This window comes from Vigna unguiculata, chromosome 3 (assembly GCF_037176805.1).
Source record: "Vigna unguiculata cultivar grain cowpea cultivar isolate G323 ecotype 2 chromosome 3, ASM3717680v1, whole genome shotgun sequence".
Lineage (NCBI taxonomy): Eukaryota > Viridiplantae > Streptophyta > Magnoliopsida > Fabales > Fabaceae > Vigna > Vigna unguiculata.
Window position 1 is genome coordinate 51,069,444 of NC_140794.1, and position 13,182 is coordinate 51,082,625.

Below are 13,182 nucleotides of genomic sequence, written 5' to 3' on the forward strand. Positions count from 1 at the left end.
GTTTGGTTTGTTTTCACTTCTTTTACCAAATTCAAACCAAATTAAAGTGGTTGGTTCAATTAACTATGTCGGATCCAACCTTTTCATTGTTGCATTAAATGATTCGTTAAATCAATAATCAGAAAACATCACAAAACCTTTGTCAGAAGCTAAAGTTTCGAAAGAAATGCAGGGTGCTGTTATAAATTCAACCGTTAAAATTAATTAAATTTATATGAAGCCATTTTTAAACGAGTTTATTCTTAATAGATATTTTTCATGTCATTTTTGGTTTTTAATTTATAAATAAAGTAGTTTTTCTTTAAAAATACTCGACAAATAATTATCTAAATCTAGCTAACATTTATGTATTTCTATTAACTTTTTTATTATTATTTCTACTTACTCTAAAACCCAAATTAACAAGTCAAATTATAAGTTTTTTTGAAAAAAACATTTTAATTCTTATTTTTATTTTCTATAAAAATACCACTTCATAATTTTTTTTGTCTGTTTTAAATGTTTGAACAAATAAAAAGGTTAAACAAATCATCTTTTCAAAGTGAAAATAAAATATATTTTTCGACACTATAAAACCTTGAAAATTAAGTAATGTGAAACATTGCTTTTAGCGACCAAAATTCAGCAACAAATATTTGAAGTTTTAGTCAAGTAAAGAGGGACCATATTGACATTAATATAAATTTGCAACAGCGACCAAATTATAAACGTGTGTGTGTGTATATATATATATATATATATATATATATATATATATATATATATATATATATATATATATATATATATATATATATATATATATATATATATATATATATATATATTAAAAAATTATCAGTAATATAAAAATATCAATGTGAAATATTACTTTCAGCGCGCATAATTATCATTACTAAAGTAATTTACAGTAACTTCTAACTTATGATGTTTTAAGTAAAACTCAGGTTAATTCAAACTTCCTGGAGCAACAATACCAAACTCTTAAATTTACGTGAAGAAACTTTTAAAATGAACTAAACGCATAACACAGATGTAACTTATATAAAAAATATTTATTTTATTTTTAAATCCATTTCTATTTTAGATAAATATTTCTTAAGAACTTTATTCAATATTTTGTCATAACTGCTATTTTTTTTTTCTATCAGGAGACATGTAAGTGACAAAAACTAGTCGTTTATTTTCTATTATTTGTAACACAGTCATTAAATATTATAATACTGAAAAAATGATTTTATCATATCATTAAAATTTTCAAAATAATATCACTTACTTTCTACAATTTTTTGTACTGGACATTTTTCATTAATCCGTCACAAAAATATAAATTAATATATAAGTGAAATTCCAAACCGTCTTTTGTGTGTCTGTAAACACTGTTCATTTAAAGCACAAAATAATTAAAGCAGTGTCATAGTAAAAATATTGTACACATTTCAACAAATAAATTAAATTCAAAAGTTATCACAATCATTCAATTTTACTTTATCATCTTCAATGATATGAAATAATAGTATAGATTTTAATTTATATTTTATTTCATAATTTGAATCAAAATTTTCATCCAAAATTAATATATTTTCACAACTTTTGTTTTACTCATTACTAAAGGACATATATACGGGAATGATTTTTATTCCTAAGCAAATTCATCACAACCAATTTTGTTAGACTTCTACATATCAAAATGGAGAAACTTGAGGCAATATTTACCTTAGGCAATGGATTGATATGAACAAGTTAACAATTATTATTTCATTAATACGAAAAATTTATTAAATAATGAAGACAATATTTTCATTGGTGACGATACGTTTGTCACATTAAATATATTTTTTAATAACACTTAGAAACAATCCTACAAATACAATGACCACTTAAATATGAGTGACAATGGGCGATGAATTAAAATATTGTTTTAAAAAATCTTTAATTAATGACGGTTTCTAGATTATTATGAATTAAATATTAGTATGAGAAAAACATTTTATTTATTTGTGGCGAAAATTTAAAGAATATACAGTAAAGTCAACCAGAAGAAAGGAAGTAGCAGAAATGGAGATTGGTAAGTTGGAGCACTTGACTTTTGTTTTTAATGTAAAGGAGCACTTGACTTGCAACAGAAGAAACGCTGATAAAAGGGCATGATTTTGAGGCGCTAATATCGAAACGATATCACAGCAGAAACACGAGAAAGGGTTGAATTATGTTACCACATAGAAGCTTGCAAATGTGAGGATGTTGCAACACATGGTGGCAATGTAGGACACGGTCACAGGCAGGGTTCGTGTTATGGCACCATCGTACCATGTTCAGATTTTCCACTTCAGAATTGTGTCTATTTATGTACATTTTAGTTGAGAAAACAAGAGTGGAACTACTTAAAAATATAGCTTTTTCTGGTAAAATACTTGGTAGTATAACTACTCCTGTATATATACATATATAATTATTTTCGAATATCAAACTATGTTTTATAAATGATCAAATGCATATTAGATGACCAATTTATGTTTTGTAAAAAGAACTATAAAACATATTATAAAATATTTAAGAAAATAACTTGACATTAAAAGCAAATATAAAAATAATATGAAAATGAACAGACGGTCTATAATTGTTTAATTTCCCTTTTAAGGCATTTATTTCATCACTGTCTTTTCAATTGAAACTTTTTAATTACTATCAGCTTAATTTGGAAGTGTGTAATTGAGTTCTATTCAATTTTAGTGAGATACGACTTTTCAAAATCTTAAAATTTTTTAATCGAGTCTTTATAGTTACATGTGATGTGAATTGATAATTATTTTGCATTGTCATTATATTTAAAAGTGTATTTGTTTCTAAGAATTTATTTGAGAAGAATGACCAAATGAATTTGAGGAAATATGGAAGAAAATAAGAGATTATTTATTTTAAGAAATGAAAAGGTGAAAGCGAAGAGGTTTAAATGTAAATTTTATGAATGTTTGTAAATGATTTGATGAATGTTATTATAGATATAAAATAATATTTTTAATAAATATAATTATTATATTACAATTTTACCTTTATGACTGAAGTTAGTATAAAATAAAATATAATTATTATCATTAGTTTTAATATTATTGTTATTATTATTAGTTTTAGTATTATTAATATTATTAGTTTTAAAATTATTATATTATTAATGATATCATTAATATTAATATAATTAATAATAATATTAATTATCTACAAGGTTTATAATAATTATTAATGTTACTATTATTTTTTTAAAATAATTTTAATTATTAATTTGTACATATTATATTAAAATAAAAAAAAAATTATAACTAAAGAAATTTTTGCATAATTACATGACATGATATCGGGAAAAAAAAAAGATTAAAGGGATGTAGGGAATCTCTTTGATTGGCAAACATAGATACGTGCATCACTGCATTCACAGTTAAATGCATAGGAGGGTAAGTTGAAATTTAAACAAAAAGTGATGGCATTTAAGTAAAAGCATTATTGTTAAATTGAAATTAAAAAAAAAATAATAGGAATTTAGATAAATGCTTATATATTGAAGTGTCTTTCACTTCTCATCTCTTCATTCATACAAGGATGAGAATATTCTATTCTTCTTTAGATTTATCTACACAAATCACCTATAATTCTTGGAAGCAAACATGTTTCATCCATCATACTTAAATAATAAATTCCTAGAAACAAATACAACTTAGATGTCGTCACATAATATTTTATTATAGGAGACCATGATAATGAGACTTACCTCAAGAATTTACTACTATAACTAAATAAAAATTAAAAAAAAAAATTCGTTGAGTGCAATAAATATTTGAAAGTTTTCAAATTTATCAGTGACTCAAGACATAATTAAACTATTTTGAAAACGTAATTTAGAAAAGTTATTTCTATGTTTAATTATTTTTTTATATTATTTGAAATGTATTTGACATTTTCAATTAACTAAAATTAATTAATAAGAAAATAGAATTTACAGAATAACTTTTCGTATCACTATAACTTCAAAAAATATTATTTTTTAATATAGATATCGTATAAAAAAATAACATGGGAAAATGTCTTCTTATCAAGTGAAAAAAATATAACAAGGAAAGGTACATTTCTAAGGGTATGTTTGTTTCCAATGATATATATAAGGGAGAGTCAATGAATGAATATTTGTGGGAGATCGAATGAAAGGATTTGAGAGATGTACATGAAAAAATGAGGTTGTTTGAAGTACGAAAAAGTGAAAGCGAAGTTTATAAATAATTTAATGGATATGATAGATATAAAATAATATTTTGAGTATGTAGAATATTTAGATTACAATTTTATTTCTATAGTTAAAATTAGTGTAAAATAAAATAAAATAGTTATTATCAGTTTTGGTATTATGATTATTACTAGTTTTATTATTATTATTAAAAATTTTAGTTTTAATATATTATTATATTACTAATGTTATTATTATCGTTATTAATATAATTAATTTAATTAATATTACTATTATTCTTATTATTAATTATCCATAAGATTTAATAATCATAATTATTATTTTTTAAATAATTATAATTATTAATGTATACATGTCATATTTAAATAACAACATTGTTATAACTAAAGAAATTTTTGCTTAAGTACAAAATATGATGTCGAAAATATATATATATATATATATATATATATATATATATATATATATATATATATATATATATATATATAATTAAAGGGATACATGGAATCTTTCTGGTTGACAAACGTAAATACATGCATTATTGCATCTGCATTCACATTTCAAAAATATACGAGAGTAAGATAAAATTTAAACTTAGAAAAAAAAGAACAAAAAATTTATGGGTATTTATGTAAATACATATGTGTTGAATTATCTTTTCCTCCCTCATTTCTTTATATGCAAGGATGAGAATATTCTATAGTAAACACAACATAAATGTTATCACATAATATTTTGTTATAAGAGACCATTATAACGAGACTTTCCTCACGGATTTATTGTATAGAACAAAAAATATAAAATTTAAAAACAATTTTTGTTAAGTACAGTAAATATTCGAAGGAGATCTCGTCATCATAGTCTCTCGTAACAAAATATTATGTGGCAACATTTAAACAGAGTGAGAGAATAAACTGTCAAGTCACATGGTTATCAGAAGTATCTAACTGTTGGAAGTCAATTAAAAAGTGTTATAATCTTTCTCAATAGACCACAAAAATTTAATAGGATAGAACACAATTGGAAGTTCTCATATGTACAAGGGACTCAAGTCATAATTAGTTTGGAAACAAAATTTGGGAAAATTTATTTGTAAGTTTAATTATCTTTTTTATATTATTTGAAATATTTTTTACATTTTTAATTAATTAAAATTAATTAATAAGAAAATGGAGGCTACAAAATATTTTTTAGTATTTCTATAACTTTAAAAGGTATTATTTTTTAATACAGACACTAGTATAAAAACATAACAAGTGAAAATGTCTTGTCATCAAGTGAAAAAATATAACAACTTTAAGTAGTTACATATTCTTATAGTGTGTTTGTTTCCAATAATAGATTTGAAGAAGAACGAGTGAAAGTGAGATTGTTTGTTTAGGGGATGAAGAGGTGCAAGTGAAGAGTTTTGAAGATAAAGTGTATGGAAGCTTGTAAATGAAAGAAAGTGATAGATATAAAATAATGTTTTTGGTATGTACAATTGTTATATTACAATTTCACCCATATGGTTAAAATTACTATAAAATAAAATATAATAATAATAATTATTTTTAGTATTATTATTAGTTTTATTATTATTATTATTATTATTATTAATCTTAGTAGTATTATTGTTAATATTATTAGTTTTAATAATATTATTATATTATTAATGTTATTATTATTATTAATATAATTAATATTACTATTATTCTTATTATTAATTATCCACAAGGTTTAATAATAATTTTTGTTGTCATTATTAATTTTTTAAAACCATTTTAATTGTTAATTTGTATAACAAAACAGATTTTAAACAACATTTTTATAACTAAAGAAATTTTTGTACAGGTATAGAACATGATATAAAAAAACCAATTAAAAGAATGAAAGAAATATCTCTGGTCGACTAATGTAGATACATGCATTACTGCATTCACAATTAAAGAGTACATTAGGGTAAGTTGAAATTAAAAAAAAAATGATGGCATTTAAGTAAAATAATACATGTTAAGTTGGAATTAAAAAAACCAAACTGATAGATATTTAAGTAAATGTGTATGTGTTGAGTTATTTTTCCCTCGTCATCTCTTCATTTATGCAAGAATAAAAATATTTTATTTTCCCTCAAATCCATCTAGACAAATCACCTTTAATCCCGCAAAATAAACGAATTTCATCCATCCTCCTAAATAGTAAATGCCTATAAACAAACACAGATAAATATGTCTTTAGTTCATCAATGTAGATACATGCATGACTGCATTCACAATTAAAGAGCATATTAGGGTAAGTTGAAATAAAAAAAAATGATGGCATTTAAGTAAAATAATACATGTTAAGTTGGAATTAAAAAAATAAAACTGATAGATATTTAAGTAAATCTGTATGTGTTGAGTTGTTTTTCCCTCCTCATCTCTTCATTTATGCAAGAATAAACATATTTTATTCTCCCTCAAATCCATCTAGACAAATCACCTTTAATCCCTCAAAGTAAACGGATTTCATCCATCCTCCTAAATAGTAAATGCCTATAAGCAAATACACATAAATATGTCTCTAGTTGACCAATGTAGATACTTGCATTACTGCATTCACAATTAAAGAGCACATTAGAGTAAGTTGAAATTAAAAAAAAAGAAGATGACATTTAAGTAAAATAATACCTGTTAAGTTGGAAAAAAACAAAACTGATAGATATTTAAGTAAATGTGTATGTGTTGAATTGTTTTTCCCTCCTCATCTCTTCATTTATGCAAGAATAAAAATATTTTATTCTCCCTCAAATCCATCTAGACAAATCACCTTTAATCACTCAAAGCAAACCGATTTCATCCATCCTCCTAAATAGTAAATGTCTATAAACAAACACACATAAATATTACCACATAATATTTTTTTATAACGAGACTGCCCTCAAGGATTTATTGTACTTTAAAAAAATTATAAAATTTAAAAACAATTTTCGTTAAGTATGTAAAACTTTGAGGGAAAATTTTATCATCATGATCTCTTGTAACAAAATATTCTCAAAATATTTTGTGGCAACATTTAAGTAGGGTGACAATGAAAAATAATTGTCAAGACACATAACTAATGATTAACAGAAACATCGGAGTGTTGAGATTCAATTAAAATTTTTTGAAAACTTGAAGAATCAATAGACCATAAAAATTTAATAGGTTGATACACAATTGAAAGTTCTCAAATTTATTATGTACTTAAGATAATTATGCTTTTTTTTAAAATGAAAGTCAGGAAAAATATATTTATAAGTTTAATTATTTTTTTTATATTATTTGAAATGTTTTTTAAATTTTGAATTAATTAAAATTAACTAATAAGAAAATGGAGGCTACAAAATAACTTTTCGTATTTCTATAAGTTTAAAAAGTATTATTTTTTATTATAACAACTTTAAGCACTTAAATATTCTTGGGATGTGTTTACTTTCAATTATGGATTTGAGAGAGAGTGAATTGATGAATTTGAGAGAATGTAAAAGTTAAAGTGAAGTTGTTTGTTTTAAGGGGAGGAAAGGTGAAAATGAAGAAATTTGAAGGTAAAATTTGTGAGAATTTATGAATGATTTGATGGATATGAAAAATATAAAATAATGTTATATATATATATATATATATATATATATATATATATATATAAAAGTTTATTAGATTACAATTTTATGACTATTGTTAAAATTAATAATAAAATAAAATATAATTATTGTTGTTAGTTTTAGTATTAATATTATTAATACTAGTAAAAATAAAAGTGTGTTATATGTCTATATTTTTCAAGTTTTAAGAAAAAATAAAGATTCAAAATAATAGTAAGAAATATCTGAATATTAACATAAAATTTACAAAATTTACAAATATGATGATAAACAAAAAAAAATGAAGAAAAAAAAATGAAACTCATGACAATTTTTTTAAAATAATCTAACATTTATTATTAAAAAGTTAGTTAACAATATTATAAAGGATAAAATTGAAATCATGAAATGTGTACGCAAAAGAGAATCTTTTTTTTATGTATAGGTATAGACTAGTGTAAGCATAAGTATTACCGCATTTGTATGTACGCATTTTTTAAATATATATGATATTATATTAGTATGTGATAATATTATAATAATATTATATTAATATACAAAATAAATTTATATTTATTAAAAATAAAGTAAAATAAACGAAGAAAATAATTCTTAATGAATAAAAAAAGTAAATGTTAAAATAATTTTATGGAAAATAGACAAAATATCTGTTAATCTTTAAAAAGTAAATAAATAATTATATTGTACATGTCATATTTAAGTAACAACAATTTTATAACTAAAGAAATTTTTGCATAGGTCCATAACATCATTCATATATATATATATATATATATATATATATATATATATATATATTTAATTCAAGGGACATGTGAAATCTCTTTAGTTAATGAATATAGATACATACATTACTGCATTCATAGTTAAAAAGCATAAGAGGTTAAATTGAAATTTAAGAAAAAAATAGTTATGGAATTTAAGAAAAAACATACGTGTTAAGTTAAAATAAAAAGAAAAATTAATGGATAATAAGATAAATACCTATGTGCCAAAATGTCTTTCTCTTCTCATCTCTTTATTCATACAAAGATGAGAATATTTTATTTTTTTAAAAATTCATCTGCACAAATTACCTTTAATATCTAAAAACAAACATGTTTTATTAATCTCTTAAATAATAAACTCCTATAAATAAACACAACATTACCATCAGCAATATTTTAAATATGCTATTGACGTTTTTATTTTGTCAATAGTGAGTCTTGACTATGTTACATAAGGCGGTGAAACAAATGGATCTGGTAAAGTTTGAAAATATTTCAGGGAAACTTTTTTTTCTATTTACTTTAACATTATAAGCATTAATATCGAACATCATTATATATTTTTCCTTCTGAATTGAATATAGTTTAACTCTTATTCTTAAAGGTAAAACGTGTCCTTGCAATCAAAGTGGGGAAATGAAAAGCAAAGGGAGATGGTAAGAGTAATAATTAAGAAAAGGGAGAGAGAGGCAATGTCATGCCATGATACATACTACTTTACAAATGCTGAAACCTTTAATCACTGTTTTATTTTGATTATTGTACTTCACTTTCTTACTTTTCATTTCTTGGCTATTAAGGCAAACCATGCACAGAAAATTATGCAAGAGCGAGTGAGCGATATACACGTACACAACTTTCTTTAACTCTAAGATAATCATTATCTTTTCCTATATTCATTGTACCATCTCAAGCTCGCATTCCATTCTTTTCATACAAGATATTTTTTATGCGCATTTACATGCTTCATACTAATTCTTTCAATTTAATAAGAATTTATATTAAAATCTTTAAAACTTTACGTTCTACTTGTTTTTATGACCTAGACTTGGGAAGGTTTTTATTTAGATGGAGTGACTTTTTCGGTTGAAAAAATCATCCTTATTTACAATTTATTTTAAAATGAATTAAATTTAAACTTATTTATTTAACAAAGTTTGTTGAGTTTATATATATATATATATATATTAAAGGTTTTATATTATATAACATTTTTAAATATTGATTAATACTTGAAATATTAGTATTATGTAACTTATATATAGGTACTTATAACTTATATGTTTGATTGTTATTTTCTAACTCAAAAGATATATACCATTTATGGATCTTTTCAAGAAAATTTATTGAAAAAATTCAACAATAATGAGATTTAAGTTTGATCCACATAAAATATTAACACTACATATAATTTAAAACTCTAAGATGAATTTACAAGTCTTCTTTCATAAATGTTGTCTACTTTTTATTTATTTATTTATATGTAGGATATGACATAGACTCACATGTTTTTTTAATAAACCTATAATAAAATCCAACTATATAATATTAAAAAACGTATTTTGAACTATCATCTTTATTTTAGTTTTTTAATTAATTTTTTTGAATTCATATCCCAATTCACAATAAATAAAGTTGTGAATTATTATTTTTTAAATAAAATTTTAAAAATCATTGTTGAAGAACACGAGATAGAAAACAACTAGAAGTTTCATTGAAAGCTAGGCCAAGACTTGATGACACTTTGTACTTTTAGTTCCAAATACAATTGATATTTCTTTCTCCAAACCTTTAATTATAACACAATTATAACATAGAAAATGTATTTTAACTCAATTTTTTTATTTATTTTTAACTTACTATTTCAATCACTATTAGATAATTTATTTTGATTCCTAATAATGATTAAAATGGTGGGTTAAAAATGAATAAAAAAAAGTGGATTAAAGTATCATTATTCTTATAACGTACCCCGAGATTATAATAGTTACTCAACAAACAAAATTATTTAACTATGTTCTTCCGATATTTGAAAACATAAAAAAATATAGAATATTAATTATGACAGAACATTCAATCATAGCTTCTTAGGTCGCAATTAAAAAATTTGCATTTCAAAAAACTTTTTTATATATAAAAAATGCGTTTTATAAGTAGAAATTTTTCATTTACACAATTATCTTAAAATATATCTAAAAAACTATCCTTGATATGTTAAAGAAGGCCTTAGTAGGATGTTTTCATCATATACGAAACACTTAATTAATTTTAGAGGCTGGATTCATACAGAAAGGGACAAGAAAACATAAGAAGGATGTGTTATGTTCTGAAAGAACTTGTCTGAAGTAAATTTTCAGAAGTGTAGAAATCATTTTCAAATAGAGAATAATAAAAGTTTGCTTCGCAGTTTAAAGATAGTTAGCACAAATAACAAGATATTTTGAACAGAGACACTAACACAAAAAAGCCTTTTAACGTCCGACATTTTCGACCTTTGACGTCTGCCCAAACACCCACATCGTATCGGGTGACGTCAAAATAACGTCGGCAAAATAGCAGACGTCACTTGACGTCGGTCCTTTTGGGAGTCCGACGTTATCCAACGTCGGGGCCAGTAATAGCAGACGTCAATTTTTGCACCAGAAAGAGGGAAAAAACTGAGCAATTTAACGTCTGTCAGAGACTGTCAGACGTTAAATAACGTCGGCCCTGCAACAGTCAGACGTTAAATTACGTCGGCCCTGGTACAGTCCGACGTTAAATTACGTCTGTCAGGGCACACCAGACGTCAAACTGCACCATTTTTTTAAAAAATTTGACTGTTTTTACAATATCCACACACCTGAAAATCAGAAAATTCCCAGAACAATTTCATAAAACTTTCAGCACAATTTTAGAGTTACAGTTATATATAATAGAACTAAAGTTTCAACATATATTCTAAACTAATATAAATAACAACAAATTAAAAGTTTCAACATGAAATTCTTGTACAATAAAGTTTTTAAAACGAGTTCTAATTCATGTGGTATCAACTCCATCTCTCCAATAGATATGCTGCCCATTCTTGTCTTAGTGTGTGGATAATGTCATCTGGTAGAGGTGATGGATTCTTGAATCGCTGAAAAAGTAATACAATTTCATTATGTATGAATATCATTCTTTAAAGTTTGATATGATTTATAATATGTGAAAGATATATATAATTACCTCTATCCATTCATCTTTAACTGCAGCTCGAATGATTGTTCTTATCCAAGACATGACATAATATCCACATTCCCATGAATCTTCTTGCTTGTTACACTGAACATTACAAATAAAATAAACACATCAAAGTCATAAGTTGACATACAGAAATTAATAACTTTAAAATGAATGAGTTCTAACCTTTGGATATATGACTTTAAGTTGTTGGCCTCTAGGTTTACCCACAATTCTAATGAAATTTTGGAAACATAAAACATATATAAGTTTTTATAACTAAGTAGATACATAGGTTAGGATTGAAAAAAAAATAATACTTACTCTTGTAACATGTTTTTAAAAGCTGGTGGAATCTTCCTATGGCATGAACAAAACCATACAACTAGGCATTGTCTTGGAATGATGAGACAAAGTTGCCAATGATACCTACCATCAATCACAAGTACTTAGCCAAAATAATTAATAATACTTCACAAAATATTATTAGCAAAAACACTTACGAATCAATGTATGGCGCAAAGTAGATCTCTCTATTTGACTCAACCATCCATGTTTGCAAATAAAGTTTGATTTGGTCAGGTGAGTTTCCCGAAGGTTGAATTGTTTGAGGTTCAATGAATCCATAGACGGAAGATCGACCTTGGTCCACAATGACTTTGTCCATGTACCTACAAGAAGACAGTTAGGTATAATATTAAAAGGTACCAATTCCTTGCTTTAAATATGAAATACAATAAAAAAAATCTTACATGCACCATAGTTGTATGACTGAAATATTTAACATCTTGTCTCCTGTAATGATCTCTAGTGCATCATTCAGGTTTATGTACAATGGGACATGACAATGGAGGCCAAATACTCTTAACTCCCACTCTAGCTCTACCGGTCCTCTTTTCAACTTGTGTAATTTCAGAAGCAGCTTTCCTAGAGGATCATCTTCTGCTTCCGCCATTTCATCATCTTCACGTATAACACGTGGACGTCGGACCGGCTGTTTTTCAGGACGAGTGGACTGAAATAAAGATTTAGAAAGGTTTGACGTTAAAAGTTTTATAAATTGTAAGATTGAACTACTAAAAACATGATGTCATAATACCTTTGGTGGGCTAAAGTATGGCATGATCAATGCTTTAGGCCAAGCAATAAATGTGCCTAAAGCTTCCCCAACAAATTGGATTTCTGAAGTTGGCACAGGCACTTGGGCATGGGGATCTCGAACTTCATCAATCATCACACGCACATGATGGGGCAATAGAGGAACACCATGGATAGTCTCCCCACCCTGAAGTTGTCGTCCTATGGCCACTATAATATCTAATAATAATATTCAAAAATAAAATGCAATGAGAATTATTTAAAATGCATATATC

At 24.6% G+C, this 13,182-nt stretch overlaps 1 protein-coding gene across 1 annotated transcript; it reads right to left on the reverse strand.

The window, feature by feature from the left end:
• Positions 1-11,591: 11,591 nt before the first annotated feature.
• On the reverse strand, positions 11,592-13,077 carry LOC146887936 (uncharacterized). Its single transcript, XM_085670517.1, has 7 exons — positions 12,909-13,077; positions 12,562-12,824; positions 12,313-12,480; positions 12,134-12,238; positions 11,996-12,044; positions 11,816-11,911; positions 11,592-11,726 (listed from the first exon to the last, which is right to left on the reverse strand). Exons 1-7 carry the CDS (start codon positions 13,041-13,043, stop codon positions 11,637-11,639), a joined length of 906 nt encoding a protein of 301 aa, XP_085526643.1. The 5' UTR covers positions 13,044-13,077; the 3' UTR covers positions 11,592-11,636.
• Positions 13,078-13,182: the final 105 nt, after the last annotated feature.